The sequence below is a fragment of the Fringilla coelebs genome, assembly GCF_963513975.1.
Source record: "Fringilla coelebs genome assembly, chromosome: 8".
In the NCBI taxonomy this organism is placed as follows: Eukaryota; Metazoa; Chordata; class Aves; order Passeriformes; family Fringillidae; genus Fringilla; species Fringilla coelebs.
The window spans coordinates 29,872,374-29,895,442 of record NC_140066.1 but is presented as its reverse complement, the minus strand read 5'-3'; the positions used below and the strand labels follow the sequence as shown (position 1 = coordinate 29,895,442).

Here is a 23,069-nt window from a genome sequence, read left to right as displayed (position 1 = left end):
TTTTTGATTGTGAGTTGAAGGGCAATTCATGAACTACACATTACTTCAGTATAACTGGATTAAAGGCTTGGACATCACTCAGTGCAGAGATTATAAAAGCCATCCCCATCTTCTGTCTCCCAGGACAGCAGCTGAGGTCACACGTCATTTTTCCACCAAATTTGTTGAGTTCAAGAACCCTTTTCTCTACAATAGCAGAGTCACAGTTATGGCAGAAAATGACAAGAGCACCCTATAGCCTCACATTCAGGTCACAGAAATGATTCTCTCCCTGCTGGTTGATGACGGCCTGGCACACCCATCTCTTCTTTGCAGGCACTGTCTGAGGCACTGCACAAAGGAGAAATGCAGCAGCCCTCTCTCTGATTTTTGAGAGCAAAAGCACAAGCACAACTCCAGGAGTTACATTTTCAGATGTAAATCCTGATTTGACAGAATCAGCTTTCTGCTGTGTTTGAGGTACTTTTGAAGAGGCATCCTTTTGCAGTATTCCCTCTTGGCTCTGCTCCTCACATGGCTCTGGATTCAGTTCTGAGTCAGGCATCTAAAAATGGATTACTACAGCAATAGGCACGACAATAGCAAAATCTTCTGGGAGAAATTTATCCCAACACTTTATTTTGTGTTTTTAAATTGACAACATATTTCTGAATGAGTTCTAGTTAAGCCTTGTATTTTTAGGAGAAGCTGCAGTAATTACTGGGCTACATTTTACTGTCTCTCTTATGTTGAAAGCCATATCTAGATGGGCAGGACCAATATAAATACTGTCACTTTTGAGTAGGTCACTGGATAAGGAGCAAAAAAACCTGGGCTTGCTTCCAATTTTTCTCTGTCAGTTTTTCTGTGTGTAAAGTGGGATGGATATCTACTAATACATAAGAAGCATTTCTAAACCTAAACACGAAATAAACATCATTTACTATGGAATGTTTTAAATAGCTACAAGGCTACTGAAATACCATATTTGCTTTCCCTCAAAGGTTCTCATCTGCATTGTAAAGATTTTACTACTTAAATTATGCAAAGCTATCAATCAGCAAAAGCACATTCACACTTCAGGGAGCCTGACTCCATACCCCACAGACAATTCTCAGTTTATAGAAATTACTCTTAGATAATACTGGAAGAACCTCACTTTGTTAATTATGACACTTTAGACAATTCAGAGCATTGCAAGCATTTCAAGCCCTTCTGAAGCCAGTGATAGAACAGTGATAACTCTGCTTCACATTGTAAGGAAGGAAAATGAACTGTAACAGTGTTAATTTTCTCTGAACATGCAAACACATCAATGGAATGCTTCAGATAGTATTCATACAATAGGAGTATTTGCTCCAGTCCACAGTACATCTTTTATTCCTTCCAAATTGCTACTCTGAATCTGAATCTGTCACCTGTAGAAATACCTATGACTCCATTTCAAGTACTGCTGAAGAAAGTTACATGTCTTTTCAGACACAATGTCTGTTTAAACAGTATTGCAATTTATGAGGAAACTGAATTTCAAGCATTAATTTTTATAAGAAACCTATTTCTACAGAAGGCTCTACAGATCACCTTTATGGAAACAGATTGAAATATACTTAAAAATGTAAAGTTGAGTTTTCTCTTTAGAGTAAGTAACAAAGTCTTATGATCTTCAAGAGATTTCAGAATGCTAGAAATATTGATATTCTTCCCCCTTTATTCCACGTAAGTGTGAGATTCCTAGCAGACAATTGCTAAAGCATCACATGCATAAATAGGCTCGACTGTTTTCAGTAAGGTGCTCTTGAACATAGTCAGGTATTCACCAATTCTGCTTTTTAATCTAGAGTTTGAACACAAAGTCCTAAACTGAGACACAAAATCACAAACATTTTCACATGAGAAATTAAAGAGGGTTGCAATATGGTCCTTGCTATGAATGAGCCTCCATTGTGTGTTTTAAGATGAGAGGATGCCTCACTCCTGCACAAAGCAGCACAACCTGGTTTGTGGCCACCTTTTTCGAGCTGACAGCCCTCTGTAGCTGCAGACTTCATCCACATTACACCTCACCTGTGTGCAGGTTCCCAGCACTGGAACAAAAGCTGCTCCACAGCCTTATTGGGATGCATCCCCTCCAAGATGCACCATTTTTCTCCCTCACACACACATTTTGTGGTCACAGGTGGGAACACTTTGCATGTACACTGAGGTTCCCCTTTCTGCTGCTCTCCAGTAGTTGTCTCTATATGTGAGTGCAGCTCCTGCAAGGGGCAGGGTTTGGATTAAGTCACAGCTTTTACCCACTCCATTGATCACCATTTCCCAGTTTTCTACCCTTTTACTTATGGTGGGTAAATTGAAACATTTTTATTTACACAATACTCCCAGTTTTAGATATTGGGATGATTTAAATTCTGGTATCAATCAGCTACATCCTATTGAACCTCAGACCACTGTAACATGAAATAGAAAGATCTGGATCTCCACTCAATGTGGGAAGCCTCATTCCCTTTCCATAGATCATTTCCAAGGTCCCCATATCACAGGGTCAGTGACACATACTAGGCTTTATAAGCAGCAAAGGACTTTTAGATACTTGAGAACAATTGTTTTATTTTTAGCCTTCTTACAAAGACAAAGCTGGCACTGTTTGAGTCACTGTGGAAATGACCAGAGGTGAACCAAACTGCCTTTCTTTAATTCCCATGAGTATTCCATTAGTCCTTATAAAAATAAATATATATAAATATATATACTATTGACTGTTCACTAAAGCCATAAATTTTCTAAAGTTTTCTCCATCTTAAAACTTACTTTAGAATGATCATTTTAATATTATATTCTGTGACAGAAGAGCTTATATAAGAGTGTAACATAAGAGTTCATTTGGCCCTACGTCTCCCATAAAAGCACTTTATGAAATATGAACTTCCTTATCTGTGATATATTATCTTTTCCTTGAAATATGGCTAATTACTGTCATTCATTAGAGATGAGACATTTGAGTATCATTTCTTGTGTCACATTGACTTCAAGTTGCTTATGATTTCATTAAACTAGTGACAGGGAATTTCTGAATACAAATTTTAAAAGATTCACCATGTACCCCACAGTTATTAATGCACTGTCTTAACTGACATTTCCAGCTAAGGAACAGGGTACCAATACCAACACTTAATAACTTCAGTGTCACATTCATTGTGGATTAAAATATCTCTAGAAGTAGATCAGTATCTGCATTAGAAACATCACGTCATAGACAGAGGACAGTTTCTCAGTTTGCAGGTTCAAGTATTTTTATACAACACTGTGGATTCACTTTCCAAGATAGCCACTCCTCCAATTTCAAAAGCTGTTTTATATCACATACTCAAGGGTTTTCTCCAGAAAAACAGATACAACAATCACACAAGTAGTTCTGCTTGTAAATTCTGTCATAGTACAACTGACTATAAAATTGTTTGTTCTGAATTTTACTCCAAAGGACAGGACTGCAAAGTGAACATGCTTGAAAGATTAGGACATGCATTACATTATTTACAACTACAAGTTAACACATCACAAAGATTGTCACTGAACATGGTTTATCTGTTGGAAAAGTTGAAAGAGAAGAAAGAGTTGAAATGAAGAGATGCTGATTACAAGGATTCTGCTAAACTCAGACTCCATAATCACATCTGTTGTGAAAGCAATTAAAGCATATTTTTATCACACTGACTCTTCTGTTCACATGCTTTAGTAATCTAATATGCTTGGGAGAAAGGTATTTGGGATGATTCACTCTACAACACCTGGGAGCTCACAATTCCATCACCTCTCTTGGAAAACCAGAGCCATTACCAAGATACATACACACATGTGAATAATATAATCTGTATCAATTGTATTTGTTAGCACACCTGTGGACATAAAATACACAGCCTAGACTCTCACAGACTGAACTGTATCAATAAATTACTGAAAGAAGATGATGCCTTTATGATGGAATTAAGACTTTTTAATTAGTCAAAAGAATGCACCTATTCCAAAAAGAAGGTACCATCTATTTACATAAAATTTTATTACCTTTAAGAAATGGGATCAAGGTATTTCAGAGGGGATAGTAGCAAAGAAATACTAGGATGCCCTTAAAAGAGATGATTTTTAACACTGGGCTCTCTTAAAATGCAGCTGTCAAACACAAATATGAAGACTATAATTGACATAATACCAAGAAAAGAAGAAAAGAAAAATCAAACAAATAAAAGCAGATGTAGAAAAAAAATCTCTAATTTACACTTTGTCCTGGGCGCCTGAAATCTACTTTCTCTTTAGTTGCTTCTTTGAAGAACTAAAATAGCATTAAAATAGCATTACCCATTTGTACAGTATAGAAAGCAGCCTCAGTATTGTCCCCCTTATCTTTAAATTGAACTCCAGCCAAGGCATCTTGCTTTAAAAAAAAAAACAAACAAAAAAAACCCCAAAACTTTTCCTTCCCTGCCTGTATGAGGGATGCTTTCTATGGTCATTTATTGCTCCACACACAAAGTTCTTCTGTTCTTCTGCAAATTTCATGTTTATTGGGCTCTGAGCTTCAGTAAACTTTTCTGGGCTGGTATCATTTTGAACTGTGCCTAATTTACCACAAAGCTTGTAAAACTAAAAAAAAAAAAAACCCATCAAAAAACCCCACCCCAAACTTATCTCACCATACAAATAACTCATAACTCCCAACTGTGTTTTGTAACTGCACAGGCACTGCCAACATTTAAACATTTTTTTTAAAACTGTGTTAGTTAGTACAGAAAGGTACACATTGCAACTACTAAAATAGAAAGGCCTGGAAAAAAGGAAAGGAATTTAGGGGCTGACATAAGAGAAAAATGTGGGAAATATTTCTTACCAGTATCAGCAGAAAAACAGACACTGAGCACTCTTACATGATGCTACTGAAGGAAGTGCCGTTATAGCAATTCTTTGATTAAATTAACATCAAAACTTCTCCAGCTCTTGTAAGAGCTTTATAGCCAACTTTTTTCCACAAACACAAAATAACCTGAAATCCTGAGCAAGACAGATTTTGGGTTTTGCTCATGTTTTATATCTGGTTGAGTTAGTAGAGAAATGAGCTGGGGAATCACTTAAATTAGATACAGACAAGTCCCCAGGAACAGCAGGGATACTGGGAACTGAGCAACGTCATTGAAAAGATGCTGCCATCTTTGACTGCTTGTGGTGATTAAGGGAAATTCCTGATCTCTATAAAAAGGGAAGGGTTACACGTCTTTAAGAAAGGCAAGAAAGAAGACCTGGGGAAAGTTAGACTGCTTAACCCAACCAACTCCCCACCATGCCTGGGAAGAAAGACTATGAAGGAAATCCCCCTAAAAGCCCTGTCCAGGCATGTGAAGGACAAGAATTTGGCAAGGAATAGCCAGCACAGATTTGTGAAAGACAAAGTTTGCCCTACCAACCTGGTAAATTTTGGTAATGGTGTTAACAGAGTCAAGAGAAAGACAAGGCTGGATGATGTTAACTTGACTTTAGCAAGACTCACAAAATCTTCCATTGTATCTGCAAACAAAACAGTGAGATAGAGGTGGTCTAAGCATTAGAAGAAAAGTCTGGCAGTAAAGGATTTGTTCAGTCCTAAAAGGAGAAACCCAAGTTGGGGTCTTTTGCTGACTCTTGTAATTCCATCCTTTTCACACAAGGATAAGAAAATGGGGAGTAGAAGGAAATTTCAAGAAGGGAGATTCCAGTGAGATATTAGTAAAGGCTAATATCTGACTGGCACAGTGAGAGTAGCTAAACATTTGAACAGGACTCAGTGAGGTTGCAGAATCAGCTTCCTTAATATTCATAACACCAGAAAACAATTGCCCTAAACAATCTCACCATAGGGGGCTTAACTCTGTCCAGGGTTTGGCTCCTCCCCGGTCTCTTTGACTGATGTATGCCTACAAAAGATTCCTTCCAACCTAAATCATCTATGATTCTATTGTGCATGATAATGTACATCTATGATTCTATTTTCTAAAGATTAGATTTACTGCCTAATTCAAATTCAGTAAGTGAAAATATTGAATTTCAGCTTAACATGAGCTCTCCTAACAAGGATCAGTTCCCTGGTCCTATTAATGTGAAGTCTCTAAAACAGCTGATGAGAAGATCTCTAGTGCCATAAATACACAGCTAACAAATAGCTGCATTTGTCTGTCAGAAGTGCTCACCTTGTAACAAACTCAATGGTTTGTTAGAACAGAATGGTGCTCAGAGAAGATCTGCTCACTAGAGAAAAGCTGCTTAGTTGAAGATGGACAGACAGGTGAGCAGGGGGAAGCATGTGGAAGACCCTACAATTACACAGATGTACCATGCAATGACCAATTATAACCCATTGTAGACAAGAGCTTTTGAATTTCTCCTTCAGTCCCAGCTCTCATTAACCACTTCTGTATAATGCTTTCTCCTTAAGCACTTCTGAATAATGCTTTCTGGCTTTCCCAGCTGATTTAGAATTGTTGCCCCTCGTAATGAGTTGATTGTACTACTTTCACCTCTTAATGGCAGCTTCAGTTCTGTGATACACTTGGACATTTTAAGTCCTTTGAAAAACTGTCTGAAACAGGGTAATCCAGCACACCTCAGCAGCAGGAGCTAGTACAGAGATTGCTGCAAAAACATCAGCTCTACCCTTTGCTTACTGTGCCGGCTTTCTAAAGAACATAAATTCAAGGTTTTAGACTTTATCCTCAAGATACTCAGTGGCTAAGATGGCATATCTAAAACATGCCTAAAATCTGGAATCAAACCTTTATCTATTTTTTTTTCCTCATCTTACCCAGTAGAACTTTTTGGAACAAAACCAATTCCAAGTATTACAAGATATATAAGATTTTTGGATTGGATCAATAATGTTACTGAAATATTAGCTGGTTGGCAGACTTTCACAAACTCCCCTATCCTTTATCCCAAATCCTAGACAAGTTTCTCTGACTTTGCCCTCTCACATAAATTCAAGCCCAAATGTATGTGTAAAAAAAAAAAAAAAAGCCAAACCCAAAGCATGACATCACACACTAAATATATTGGATTTCTGTCATTTCCAGCTGTGCATGCCAATGGCTGTGTGTAGTGCATGTGTACCTACACAGCCTGAGAATTCCTTTCAGTTCTCTTACTTTCTTTTCACCTTGTGCTATTACATCTTCACAGAATTAAAAGTCACTAATGAGACAGACATCTGGGTTAGTTTATTTAAATGCTACTTTAGCTATTTATTTTGCAAAGTAGTTGCAAACTGGTTATAAACTGTTGCTAGATCAAAATATGTTGCACATTGCTGCCATTTCAACGAGTATTGTTCATGAAAGTGTTCTAATAGAAGATTAAGAGATGCTCTTACTATTCTGGAGAAAAAAAAAATCAAACAGATCAAATCTTGTAGATGCTCTTCTACCATTTAATTATAGCAGGAAATGGGAAAACTAAAACAATTTTTCAATTTAGAAAGTATATTTCTGCAATTACTCTGTATTTAACCACAAAAATCCACGATTCCTTAATAAACCACCAGAGTAAGTAGAGTATTTCACTACTTTCCTTCTAATGGTACACTGGAAGATCTATATTGTGCTGCATTAGGAGCTGGTGCAACTCTACCTTGAGTTCAATGAGTGATGGGAGAAAGGAATTCAAATAACATTCATGATCAATGCCTGAAGGCACACAGAAGTACATGACAATTGGCTTTGGGGATTATTTTTTATGTTTGCCTTAATTAATAAGAAAGTGATAATATTTATATATATTTATATAAATATAAATTTTATATCTATATATATTCAAAATTTCCTTCATGAAAAATAAATTACCAAGAAAGACACACTTTACAGCATCCATATGCCCAGAGGGAAATGATCTCACTGCCAAAGTCATGTCAGTGACTCTTGGTGTATTTAATGGTGATCTTAAAGATCGTCCTGCATTTGTGTGCTCGGTGTTGCAAAACATAAATTATATTTGTGAGTCATTGGATAATGCTCTTTTCTGCACATAAAATGACATTTAAACACGTTCAGAAGGTTATATTTTATTCCTTCTGATTCCTACAACTTGAAATTTTTCTCAATATAAAGTAAATTGCTTGCCTACTTTTCCAACAGCCCAGTGACTTTTTCTTTAAGAACCAGTAAGTTGTTTGTAGAAAAGAATAACTATTTATTAACTGCAGCTGGTTCAATATTTGTACATCATTTTTAAAGGCCTAAACAGTTGAGACAAGTAGGTGACAGCAAGTATCTCTATAAACTTTCTAGTCTCTTACTGAAAGCTGAATAATAAAGATAAGAAAAAGGTCATTTTGCCAAGGATATAGTACAAGGAATGGCACTCAGAAAAGCAAAATTCTACTTGAAATAAAAATCTAGTAAGATTAATATATACCAAAGATGAAAAAAGGGAAAATTTTATTTCTTATGTATCTGTTAAAAACGTTACTGCTTCACACTAATGAACAATAATGTTTTACAGTCTTTGTTATAGGAAGCTCTAAGAGATTTGTTATATCTGGAAGTGATCACATATCAGAAATACTGCTGATTTTTTGAAGGAGATAGCCCTGATACAAACTCACTGTTCTTCCCAATTTCACTGCAGTCTAACTGCCTTTTTAACTTCTGCTTTACTGCAGTGTTTAGTTTATTGCAGTGTCCATTCAGAATCTTTTTGATTTTCAGAGGAAATGGTCCAAGGAGAAGGTTCCTTTTGTACCCTTAATGAATCCTACCATTGGGCTGTAAATCCTGTAAATCCCACTCATTTTTCCAATTCCAATATTTTGTTGTTTTTCCTGTTATGAAAAGATAATTCTTCTGATTATTACTGAAATTAACACTTTATACAATGTTTCTACCTCTGCTTTGTTAAAGCCAGTGAATGGAATCCAAACCCTATAACTCATAAACCAGCCTGGTGGTTTATTTGAAAATTTGAGTTACTCACACCTAAGTGACCCAGTCTGTCTGTAAGCACTCACACCTTCCTGAACAATCAGCGGAAAATCAGAAACTGCCTCTCAAAATATGCAGGGGAAAAAAATGAGATGACTTTTCTACAGCACAGGCAGGACATGGACCTGTTCGAGTGGATCCAGAGCAGGGCCACCAAAATTACCAGAGAGAAGGAACACCTCTCCTGTGAGGAAAGGCTGTGAGAGTTGTGGTTGTTCAGTCTGGAGAGGAGAAATCTCTGGGGACAAGAGCTGATAAGGGAGCTGATAAGAACCATGGGGACAAATTTTTACTAGGGCACATAGTGACAGCAGAACAGAGGGAGCACATGGCCAACCTAAAAACTTACAAGCGTCCACCTTTTTATTGAAATTGAGCCAACCTGCAACCAGAAATTGAAGAATTATGATGTCCAATGGACAGCAGACAGAACCAAGTAGTAAAGTGCTGCTGGGTTGAACAGTCATGGGAAACACATTGGATGTGTTGGATGGCACATGGGATGGCTCTCTGAAATTTGGGTGAGCTTTGAGTCATCCAGGGCATTGCTATGCAAATAATTCATATTCACTTCAGGTACAAATCCAGTTTGACAGATAGTACAGAATGATAAAACTTCAGTGAAAACTGGCATAACTTAAAGGATTGCCTGACATACAGGTTGCCAAGTTTTGTGAAGAACAGCCCAGGCAGTGCTCTTGTCTTGTGTCTGCTGCAGTTTCAGTGGTTTTGTTGGAAGGTAGAGCTGAATCTTGAGTAGAGAGCTGGGAACAACCATGAAGGTAAAGCCTCTGAATTAGAGCTAAGAACTACAAGTTCCTAAACATCAAAGAGCACCCTCTAGTACCCAGTTCTACCTGGAAGCATGGGAAATGGCTGATGAAAGGCTACAGTTTCTGTACCTATTTCTTCTCCTCTTTCCTTTTAAAGACAGAAATGTCCTACTTTAAAGATAAGAAATACCTTCTGATCTAAAACCAAAAGAGGTACTAAGAAAATACTCATAACTAAAAAGAGCAGCCAGTCTGAGAATGGCATGTACAAATCAGGTGTACAGAAAGGTCCACTAAACAGAGAAATATTCCCATCCATGTGCTTTTTTTGTTATTCTGATAGCATAACTCTTTCCATGCTTTGGTATGTTCAGTTTAAATAATTCTGGAAGTATCTCATTCCCATGGATTTCATATCCAAAGGCAAGATTTCCATGACCAAGCCTTGTTCAAGGAGAATCCTAAAGGTACTTAAAAATATAAGTATATAAAATTGCTTTGAATTTGCTGAATTTTGTACCTGTCTACTTTATGAAATAAGATGTTGCAAAAACTGAATTTATTAAAAGATAGAGTGTCATTATTCATAACATTTACAGAAACATATAAACACTTCTGCTTTAAAACAATCAGAACAATTACTTTGATACTCTGGATTTGCAATTATGCATAATACATTGATTTAAGAGTTCTATTCACAGCATGCCAATACCACTGAAACACCTACACTTTGCTTGTAAGCCAAAATTCCTCTAATTAAGCATGAAATTTATTTGCAATTTTGTTCAACACAAATAATATATTTTTATCCAAACAATTTCTGTACTCATCTGATTATGCAGTACGTGTGCCAAATACAGTTTGTGAAGCAGAAAGATACATTTTTATCAAAAAAACTAACACAAAATCAGGTTCTCAGAACTAATTGTGAATTCACAGATCCTACAGTTCATGAGGTAAATAAGCAAAGGCTTTACTCTCCTGTTAGGGTGAAATATTAGGAAATCAACCTCCACCTAGACAAACCTCCTCTACATCATGTCTAAGGTTTTCTCACAACACCTGTTTGCCCATGAGGACAGAAATAAAGAGGCAGAGAAAAGAACATAGGGATTTAAAAAAACGGTTTTTTTGCACATTTAGAGACTGGGTACACTTTAGAACTGATATAAAATTTTTAAAAACTTGAAGTTAAGGACTCAAGCAAAACATCAACAGGTTTTGAGGTGTTAGTGTATATTTTAGGAATAAACACACGCACACAAATATGGCCTGTATGAAAAAAAAATGTGGCTTACTCCAGGCAGCATTTCTCAAGTTATTTTTAGCTTTCCCATATGCCAGAGAAGAAAAATGCTACTCAGGAATCTTAAAATATTGCTAATGTAATTCTGTGCAACAAATTGAACATCTATACCTTTTCCATTGATTTAGTATACACAACACACACAAAAATTATAGCTGTGACCAGTATGCATGAGCAGCTAGGTGAGGTATTTGTTCTGAATCTTAGGCTCAAAACACTCACAGGTTTCTAGACATACATTTTATGTGAAGCAACAAAAATTTTACACAAATGTAGATATTTAACTGGGCAGAGCAACCCTGTTATGTGTAACCACTGCCTGAGGAGCAAAACAGTGTGAAATCTAAACATCTTATTTCATGAAAAACTTCATACAAAGAAGGAGGTGGTGCAAACCACACAATGCTGCTTTGGGGTAAATGCTTTTCTCTAGTGGAGGAACCACCAGATGTGAATTTTGGTGACATAACATCCCTTGCACATAATATCACAAAAAACACACACAATGTGAAGCAATCGTTTACAAAGAAGGAAAAATGCTGGAAAGTGACATGAAGTGACTCAATAGCTCAGGAGAAAGTTTTCTGGATAAACTGAGGGAGGGGGCAGAGAAGGCAGTGAGCCATCAAGGTCGAAGTGTAGCACAAAAAAATGGAGTCCTTGAGGTAGTGGAGAGCAAATTTAACAAGATCTTTGAGCAATATAGAAAAGCAGAAAATGTAATCCAATACAGATTCTCCTCTTCAGTGTCAGGTGTGACATCTGACTACATTTCTCTGAGACCTAGTAGTCTAGAAGGCATGGATTTTGAAAGACTATAAAAATGGTACTTGGTAAGACAAAAAAAATAAAATTACATCATCAGTACAGACTTCAAGGAGAATACTGAAGCTATTCCAAATAGGAAGGATGTTTGGCAGACCTACAGTCAGGGAGAGGCTGGGGTCAGAGACGACTTAACAGTTTGTGATCTTGAGAGAAAATGGAGGATGTAAGTCAATTAATAAAACAGCAAAAGTGAAAAGAAGGGTCATAAATATTCAGTAACAGAAAACTCACATTGCAGTGAAGGTAATTAAGGTGTTCAAACAACAGAAATGGAACATTTTCAGAGAGTCTTAAGAAGGAAAAGCTAGGGAGCAATCAGAATAACAATAAAGACAGAGATGAAAGGAGGTATCTAATGCAGCTATGGTACATGGGGCCTCAGAAATATTTGTCCATCCTTCTCTAAAAAGCTCCCAATAAAAGAAATTCCATCACCTCCCCAGGCAATTGCTTTCAGTGATTCAGCTTTATTATGAGAAGCTTTTCCTGACACCTTCCTAACCCTTCCCTACTACAATTTAAGTCCATTACACCTCTGCCACCTGCAGCACACGCAAAGAAGATTCTCCTTTCCTGATTGCTGCTTACCTTCTGCATATCTGCAAGTTATCCTTTAACTAGCCTACCCCATTTTCCTTGACTTTTCATTGTAGCTATAATTTCTAGGTCTCTGATTGCTCACATTGTTCTCATCTAGATTCTCCCTCCTCTGGTCCCCCTTGAGATACAGAGAGCAGCTCAAGACTATGACATGACTTTTCAGTAGGCAAGAAGGGCAACTATAATGGCCTTTGACAGTTCCTGTTGCCAAATACACGCTGCTTTTATGGTCACTGGAAACAAGGTGACCATTTGAGGGAAAATTTCACCATTACCTAAAATAAATTATTACTTTTTTGCAAGGGCAGTGAAACTGTTCTCTGATACTGTCACTATTATTAGGAACTGAGCATATCAAGAGGAAAGCTGATGCTCTGTACCAAGGAGTTGGGAAAAGCCTGTTCCTTGGCTTTAGACATTATGTCATCAACACAATGCAGGTGCAATGCTGATGAAGCATGCAACTAGGTGAATTTTGTTCAAAATAAGGTAGGCTGCATTTTCAAAAATTACTCACTGATTTAGTCAAATTATATAAGAAAATTAACCCACCTTAACTAGATTTATTTGCAAACCAAGCAAAAAAAGTCACTTTTTTGGCAGGAGAAGCCAGCAACACAACTTTATCAATTAATATATACTACAATTACTTAAAAGTCCACAACTCTCTAGTACAGGATTTCAATGTGTTTTGATAAGTCACTCTACTTTCCAGGAGCCATTCTTTGTATAAAATGACAGTGTTTGTGTCAGGGTATGCCTTCCAATTATTTACTCAAATAAATGACAAATAATGGCCAATATTTGCTTCATACTTATCAAACGTGCCTGAAATTCAAAACTTATTGAATACATCATAAATATTACTCACTAGAAAACATTATTTGCTAGAGAAATAAACATAGATTTTATCAGAAATTCAAAATTTTTGACATCATCCTACCTTGTCAGAAGCAGAGGATGGTCTAATATCTATGACAACTCTAGGGAAAATGTAGTATTTTAATGGCAAAATGACTGAAAAATCTACTGTGTGCTTTTCTGTGGAAATAATTATGAAATAACATTGATTTGGGAAAAAAAATCCAAGTAATACCACAAACATATCAAATGGACAATCATCACAGCAGTAAATCTGCACTTGGTCCTTCTGCAGGCAATAACATGCCTGTCTTTACTCCAGCAGATGCAGCACAGTAAAATGCTGCTGTTCAGAGTCTTAGCATGACCAGACATGAAGTGTTTGTTTACAGCACTGTCTACCTTGTCCTACCTGCAGAAATAATCTGTCCCCATTTCCAAAAGAAAAATACTCAGAAATTAGGCAAAAAGTAAAAATAAAAAATCGCTTTACTTCTCAATTAATACACATTAACTGAGATGACTGCCAGCAGCACAGTAGAAGAAACTCTTCAAAAGAGATTTACATTTTAGGGGAAAAAAAAATTGCCTAAAGGAGGTTTAGAATATGAAGATAGCCTACATGATTTAGCTTTTGGTATATACTGGGAAGTAAAAAGCAACCAAGTCTGGAAAATGGCTCAGATGTCTGGAAAAAAGAAATGAAAGGAATAAAAAACATTGTAACACTGAGGGCACTGAGTGCCAAGAAGCTCAGCAATGAGTATCTATTGATCTATGATGCTACTTTGATTTTTTTTTATGATTGTGGTACTGAAAAAAATTATGGTGGTATCACAAAACAGCTAATATTCTCAAACTCTCTGGACAGGGCCCTTTTGCTGTTTTCCAGCTCTGCTCTGAACAGCCTGTGCTATGTGCTACTGCTGGCAAGGGGCCCTTGGGACTTCTCTCTCTCCTTTTCCCTTCCACCGGCTCATCAGTGACTCCACCAGAGCTGCACTGGACTGTTCCCCTCTTGGGATGCAGAGGGTCACTGCCTTCCAGACTTCCCTTCCCCCTCTTCACCACAGCAACTTTAGATTGCTCTTGTTCTCCCCAGGAGGGAGTGAGGGGTGTCCTGCCTCCAGTTTCACCTTCCTTGTAAAGGCTCACCCAGACCTCATCACCTCCAAGCAGCGCAATGGAAATCATTACAGAAGGAGATGAAGATGCAGATCAGGACTGGCATGGGTTAAATATCATTAATATCATGGCACAACAGGAATGAGTGTTGCTTGGTACATTTAGAATTGGGGTAACATCCCAATTAATATCCTATCAGTATCATTAGGAAGGCAGTGGTTGGTGTGATTCAGGAAAGAAGGAGGGCAAGGGAAAAACTAAGTCTGCTTTCTTTTGTGTTAAGTTTAAACCAACAGTAAAACATTCAAGAGTTGCTATAAAGCCAACATGACAGAATAGAAAACAAGATGAGACTTGTTTATGTAAAAGGTGGCCTTTTACATAAAGGAGGTAAAAACTGATAAATAATGTTGTTTAAATGGGTAAGAACAAAGGCTATTGCCAGTGCCTAAAAACCCACGCAGACAGGGAAGAGGAGTAGTACGATGCAGATTAAAGTTTTTTGAAGGAGTTAATATGGAGACTCCAAAACTGAGGCTCAACTCTCCTCTGTAGTGTTTTCAGGATTTGATTTTAATCTGTTGCAAATTGCTGCTAATTGAAAATAGAATATCAGTTGTATTGTAAGTATCTAAACCGGGCAACTGTTTTAAGTACAGTATTTATACTGTTGGGTCTTTTTTTTACCTTTTCTGAACATTGGGCAAAAAGTGCCTTGCTATTGCAAACAAAACCTCTCCAGTGAAACAGCCACTATGGATATTTACAAATAAATGTAAAATACAGCTGTTAACCAAACAGCATCCTGGCATTACCATATGCAGTCATATGAATACCACCATATACCAGAGCATCAGCATTAATGTAGAGTTTCAGCTGTACAAAACCACCACCACCATGTGAGGCAGGTGACATTAATGAACAGCACCTTTAGTGTGCAGCTGAATGGGAGACTTGCAGCAATGTCTGGAAGAGCTCAGTGGCATTACCCAGTGCCCAAAGGGCCCATGGATCAATGTGGAGTCACTGGAAGTGTCAGAGTTATTCCAATGTCAATAGAAGTGTAACAACAATGTCCAAAGCATCAGCAAGTAACACACGATGCCAATAAAAGTGTGAGGACAGGGAATGCAATGCACCATCATCAAAACCAGAGCCCCTGGTATCTGCAGCCATGGTATTTTCTGAAAAATCCTTCCCTTAGGATTTTTTCTCCTGAGAAGCTGAGAGGCCTCAGGAACAAAATGTAAACAATGATTGTTTGCTGCTGTGGAAGGCAACAGGTGGATCTGGGATTGGTGTGATGTGGTTGTTTCTAATTAATGGCCAATCTCAGTCCAGCTGGCTCAGACTGACCCAGTCTGAGCCTTTATCATTCCTTTTCTATTCTTAGCCAGCCAACTGATGAAATCCTTTCTTCTGTTCTTTTAGTATAATTTTAATATCTATCATAAAATAATAAATCAAGCCTTCTGAACATGGAGTCAACATCCTCATCTCTTCCCTCATCCCGTGACACCGTCACAAGTATATCAGTGCAAGATCTCTGCAATGCCAGCAAGACATTTTGAAGTTATCATATAGTCTCATTTTTTCATGAAAGCGTTCAGCTTTCAGCCTCAGAAAGGGCCAATGGGCCTCAGATATGACAAAATTTTTAATGTAGTTTAATGATTCTAAATTAATACAATCAAATGAAGTTTACAGGTATTTCGTACTATTCTGCTCTTGAGCATTGTATCCTGGAAATGTGTGACCTGGACTGCCCTCAGTCCAAAAGAGCAGAATACGAAGAACAGAATAGCAACTAAAACTTTTAGTGGCCTTTCACAAAGAAGCTTAATATAGCCCCTTTATTTTTACAGAATATATGCCAAAGGACAATCAATACTTGAATCAAATTCATTTAATCCTCAGTACAATGACTTTTTTTAGATATAGATCAGGATAATTCCAAGGAAATTTTGAATGGGCTTTATTCTGTGTATAACTATGTATTAATTAAGAAAAAACCACTACGGATGCTGAATTCTAAACAATTACTAGAAAATGCTTGACTAGGAAAAAAAAGAAGGTAATAAAAACTGTAAAATATAATTAAAATATTTTAGGATCTATCTCTTTTAGTGCTAAATAAAAAACACAAGAAAGAAAATGTAGCAATTAAGTTGTGATGTTTACTTCTAAAGTTTAATTAAATAATCAGTATGTACAAAATTAGAGTATGGATGCCTCATTGTCCATTCACTGCCTCCATTTGAAAAGAAAACAGAAGAAAATCTTATCAGATACCAGTGCAGAAACAATGAAATCACATTGCAAACAAAATAACTTTTAACTGCAGTGTAATGTGTCCTCAGCTTGCAGAGCTGGAGAGATCTTCTTTTCCAAGATAAGAGACAGAAATAGGGTGGTTTTGGTGAAGAATGCAAGGGGTTTAGTATTAAGTCAGAAAATAACACAGCTTCTTCCAAAAGGTACGTCATTTTTATTCACCACCTCTTCCAAATATTAAAATTGTGACAGTAAAATAATTGGGATGACTTCCCGTTCAATAGCAGGACAGGACACCTCACTTTGATAAGTACTCAAGAGCTGCATCTTTTTCTTTCTGCTATGCTTTTGTTTTTCACATCACTCATTCTCCATGAACCTTGGAGCTTTGATAGATTGTATTTAACTTTCCACTGAGATTGGTTATTGAGGAAAGTAAGAGAAGCTTTGAATTTAAGAAGAATTGGCAGCAATGAAGAGTACAATCTTGAAAGATTTCAGAACTAGCACACCTTGTTCCCAGGCCCCATCATAAATAGGCTGAAGTAATAACTGTAAACACAATATTGTAAATAAAGTTAAAGGAGTAGAGAAGTAGAAGATAATCTTCCAAAATCTGAACCTAAATTAGATATTCATTATTATCCACATATGGTAATTTCCCCTCTATTTTCAGGTGAAACTTCTAGAATCCATTTCATGCATTATTACACCATTCCAACATTATATTGCTTTACATATTACTATTTCTTTTCCAATGCACTGCAATTGCAATAAAAGAATGCAGTAATGTAGCCATCTCCTACAAACAGGACCATGCAGTACAGTTTGTATGCTTCAAACCTCTGTGTATAAAACAACATTGAATTTTTACTCTAAGGTGCTTTAGTCAGGCTGTTTCTTGTAATCTCTGTTAATTAAGATAGATGTTAACTAGATGGCACTGTGAACTTGAAGGACTGAGCATGACATTTGCTGCTGACTCCTGCCCATTCCTTCAGCTCACATTCATCACAAAGGGACTGCCAGGTGAGCTGCCTGTCACCCCAGCCCAGGCTAATGGATTCTCCAGTGGTTTTAGGTACAGCTTATGCCATGAGATTAAAACTCTATGCCTTGGAAATGACAAAACACACGTAGCTGAGGCTTGTCAGCTCCAGGTAATCAGATGCTGCTTGGTTTCAGAAGCAGATGCAGATGAGACTGGCAATATAAATATGCAAATCACAATGGTCCCTTGTCAGCACCACTGTTCCTACCTCTAATGGCCCTCGTAGAAAGTCTGTTTGCTCAGCTCCTACTTCCAGTGCTACATCGACAGAAGCAAAGGGGCGGCTGGCCATCTGCTGTCGCTCCCGTATAAGTTGCTGATGAGGAAAAAATGATGTTTTAACAAAACATTAAAAAATGCACCAGATATCAGTCTGCCCTACTATACCTCCCATTAAAACATAAGAACGCAAACAGCATGCACACAGCCCCTTTTGTGATATCAAAGTGAGAAAGTGATACCAAATCATAATCATCACCATCTATATTTACTCGAGAAACAGGCACAGAAGGTTATGATGCCTACAAACGGCCTTTGAGCTTGAACTCTGACAAACTTTCCAAATGAAAGCTTCCCTAACTGACTGTTCTCTCTAAATAACTGCTATTTGTGTAAGTTACAAGCAAATATAGGAAATGGTTGGTAAAAATAGTTGAAATCTAATTCCACTGATAAAGCATGCATTAGAACGCCTGCCAAAAACAAGTCCACTTGGCCTTCAAATTTTCATATTTCACAACTAAGCCAGATGGAGTTAATAGTGTCAGGGCTCAATTTTATGCAGGATCTTTTTTGGTGTTACTTTCATATGAAGAATAATGTGCCAGGATTGGGAACTCTGCACCAGTATATTAAAATACACTCAGCTCACAGAGCTTGTATAATCCCTTCCAATCATACCAGTGTGCACAGAAGTCCCAAGCAAAACCACAAAGTTAACTCATATTTCTTCCTCAGTCTGTAATTATAGTGCTTATTAAACCACAATGAATAAAAATGATGACCAGCAGTAGATATTACAGATCTTACTCCATTGGTTCAGTGCAACTAGTGAAAGCATTATTAAATATTTAAGGTGAATGAGTCGTGCAATTCAAGTGGTGCATTCCTTCAGCTGAACAGGATGTCACAGAATCTTGAAGAGACAAAATCCTTGCAAAAATGATTTATTAGAGAAGATCTGTTTCATTTTCTTAACGTTTTTCTCCCTGTTATCTCTGGAAAGCTTAAAACATTAGAAAGTGGTGTCTGAATGTAAATGACACCAGCCCTGTGACATACTGCTAATAAAAGCCTTTGAAATAATAAAAGGTATGCAAGCAAATATTTGCTGGCAGCTTACTAATAAACACTGTTGATTTAAGATCAGTTACAAAGCAACAAACTCGTTTTGTAGTGCTTCTTATGCATTTTGCCTCAACTTGCATTTTAAGATTGTCTATAGAAATTTAAAGACGCACTTGTAATGTTAAAATCAGACCAGAACCTCTCAGTGCACAGCCAGTACATTCCCAAGGCCTGGATTTTATAGCTAAGGAGTGTTTGTCAGCAAGCACCTGCACAAATGGCTCCCAGTATATCACACCAAGAGGGCAATCAATATGTCTGTGGGCAAAACTGCATGTTTTATACTGAGAATAAATAAAAGCCAAGTATGAATATCTAGATGGTTAAGAATTATGTTTTTAACCCTTTACTTCAACATGAAACTGCTGGTCTCTGTCTAGGATTTACATCAGCATTGATTTGCATCAATACAATTTACTAGTAGATTTTACAGCTGGAAAAAACTCCTATGACCTTCCAGTTGTACCAACTTAAGAAAGACCACAAAATCTTAAAGTATAAAATAATGAGTCACTACATTCTAAAATTACTGTATGTACCTCCTTTTCCTCCTAAAATAGCAAAAAAAATTGAAGAAAACAGTGTAATTAGAACAGTCCTGCCACATGGAACTCATTACAGTATTCTAAGTCTGCAGAGCTATTGGCAAGTGCTTACTTTTTAATGGGAAACCAAACACTGTTTTAAACAAATAGAATTGCTTGGGGAAAATACTTAAAACAAGCAGAACAACCCATGTTCCAAATGCACATACTACTATTTAAAAGATTTATTTAATGCAGATTAAAAAGAAATGGATATTTGATATGCTCTCTGGTTTTAAGGCCAGTAGGTTTCTCCCCCTCTACTCCTGGTCAGGCATTCAGCAGAACCTTTTCATTCACAAGACAGTCACTGTAATTTTGATAGTCTGCCACTTGAAAAGAGTGCTACAAAGAGTCTTAATTAGCTCTGTAAACAAGAATGAAAACTTGAAAATGTTTGGTTGCCCATAAAGTGCTGCTCATTTTGGCAGCTGAGCACTTGCACATCAAAGTGTTTTACTCAAAACACTGCTGCTTTCCTTCATCATTTTAAAGCTTCCTGCAAGGTGCACGACAGGAAAAAAACTAAGATGCAATGAGGAGAAATACAGGAAAATATTATGATATTTAAAATCAATTTTGTGGATGGAAAAGGTCACCACCTCCCAACATTGGCAACTGTCCCTGTACCAATACTGGGACAAAGTTCTAGAGCTTCCAGTTATGGGGACTTCGTACCTCACCCACAGGGCAAGGAACATGGAAACTCTTTGAACAGACATTTCATGAGAAGAGTGAAACAGCTCTTTCTTACCCTCTCAGCAAAGAGATAAAAAACCAAACAGAATCCCTCCAACATATTTCATCACTACTGAAGCAGAATAAACAGCGGATAGTGGAAAGTGAAACTACAATGCTGTTACTTTTATAGACTCAATTTCAAAAAATAAACTGAATTTTAAAATTCACAGAACAAACCCCCAAACCCACACTTCTGCAATAATTAGGGACATTCACTTGGAGACATCAGATAAACAGATAGTATTTACATGTAATATTTGAATATTTTATCACAAATTTGATTTATAGCATTTGGAATGCAGGCACATCTCTAAATATTCACTTTAAGGTATGGGAAATTAAAAATATCATTTTCTCAGCGCAGGGCTGAGAAATTCAATGAGCATTTATTTGACTTAGCAGACAACTAATTTCAAGTTCTACCATAATTTTAAGTCTCATTAAGTACAAGATTATTGACAAGATTAATTTTTTTAAGCATCTCCATTATTTTGCAGCAATTCCAAGGTATTAATTTATATCCTATTGAAGAGGTTTTCATATAAAGTATAGAATTATAGGTGTTTTCAGTGAAGAAGAGTAAGATGCTATAAATTAGGTCAATTTCTCACTCAACAACCATATTTTAAAACATTTCTTCTAAACTCAACTATTTTGCCATAATTATTTCCCTATCATGGGAATATGCATTTCACCTAATTCTGCATGAACATGAACATCTTGGCCTGTAGATTATGAGAATTTTGAGTTTTGGTGTCATAGTAAAATAAGGATTTGGAAATGGGACCTACTGTCCCATCTAGAATTTGATCTCAATAACGCAGTTGCCTGAGAATACAATTCAATTTTACCATCGATCAAAAAAATCTTTGTGGGGGATACCGCTCCTGTGATCAATGCAGTTTGGAGTAAATTAAAATGCTCCATGGCATCTTGTATATGCTATATTAAGGAAATTCATTCCTTGCACAGTTCTTATTTAAGTAAAAATGTGTTGATATTTTTTGCACTTGGTTGATAACATCACTTTCAAAATATTTTAATGCCTATATTGTATTCATGTACAATAAAACACTCAATGCCAAACAGGTATTACAGTGAGTTAACATTAACAGAATACAATATTTCATCAAACTCAGGCTGACATGTTTCAAGTCTTGTATTTTAGGAAAGGTTACCATTTTGCTTCTTTTTTGTTTCTTTTTTTTCTTGAAGACTTGCTCTTTCATGTGGAATTGGATACTGCTCTTCTGACTAGCACTGCTTTTCTATGCTGCTCACCTTCCAGCATAACTGCCCTGGAAAAGCCCTAATTAGAAAAAATCTAATGAAGTGCATGAGTTGTTAGGAACTAGAAGAGGTGTGTTTACTCTTTGTTATACAGTAGCAGACATTCTATAGAGACTGAGATTAGGAGAGCTGTAAAGAATGAGGCCATTTTACTCCCACAACAGGATGAACAGAGCAATCCTTTCAAAGATCTTTGTGTTGCTGTTGGGCACCTCTAAGGAGCTCCTGTAGCCCATGGGCCACCAAAGGTACCCTGAGTGTGCCATAAAGGGTGCACTGACCAGTGTGCATGCCCAGGATCAGGGGGCAGCTGCACTCTGGGGTAGGAGCAAGAGGTGGCAAACACCAGAGAAAATGTTCAGGAGACTTCTGACTGCCAGACAGAGTCAGGAAGTCTCAGTACGCAGAAATAAGGGTATGGCAGGTAGAAAAGTGTCTATTATTTTAACAGCAACAACTGCCTAGGTTTTCTAGCTTTTCTTCCTTCACATCTCAGATGGGTTTGGTTTTCTTCCTAGATGACATCACAATCAAAGTGGTACCTGGAGATGTATGACTTTGTCAGGGTGAGTACTGAAAACCAGGAAAATGGTAATTCTGCAACTCTCTGCAAATTGCTGTCTAGCTCAGTGCTGCACAACCCTCCTAGCGACAAGGATTTTTCAAATGTCTAATTTGAAATTCCTGTTCTGCTTATTCATCCTGCAGCTCTGACTTGTCTGCAGTTACAACTTGGTCACCTCCTTTGCTGCTTCTGTACTGTCAACTGCTGATGTGAGTAACATCCAAAGGCTTCAACAGAAGCATTAACAATGCCATGCATTAAATCTGAGTTTTATAGGAAAAATATTTGCAAGGAGAAAAAAATGTCAAAACCTCACAGAGAGTTGCACTGATGAATTTCTGATCACACTGCATTTGACAAGCTCTAAGGCTTAAAAAAAATTAAGACTGTATGTAAATCGACATCCCTGCAAAACCAGAGCCTCTCTAAACAATGCAATTCACCCATTCACTGAATATTCTTGAAGGTTCTTACTGCCACATCCAATCAACAGAAGTTACATGGACTTACACACATCTGCATGGATCACTGATATTTTAGTTAGAAACACAATTTAATTCTCTTCCTAATTCTTAAGTTCTCATTTTCAAACTGGATTATATGTAGTGATATTTTAATGAAGCCCTGATTATTCACTTTAATTTGCACAAGACAAAGCTTGCTTTCTCTGTAAATTTTCTCATTGTAACTCTTGGTGTTGAAAATCTCTTCAGATTAAATTGGCTATTTATATGGCTGGAAAGGAGAGCAATTTC

The 23,069-nt window shown here is 37.1% G+C and overlaps 1 protein-coding gene across 3 annotated transcripts in view; it reads right to left on the bottom strand.

The window, feature by feature from the left end:
- The window catches only part of ATRNL1 (attractin like 1), a 431,089-nt gene that overhangs the window by 99,338 nt on the left and 308,682 nt on the right, over positions 1–23,069 (bottom strand). For all 3 annotated transcript variants that reach the window (XM_084210857.1, XM_084210858.1, XM_084210859.1), the window contains one exon: positions 17,996–18,103. In XM_084210857.1, coding sequence (XP_084066983.1) covers positions 17,996–18,103 — 108 coding nt within the window. The remainder of the gene's footprint in view (positions 1–17,995; positions 18,104–23,069) is intronic.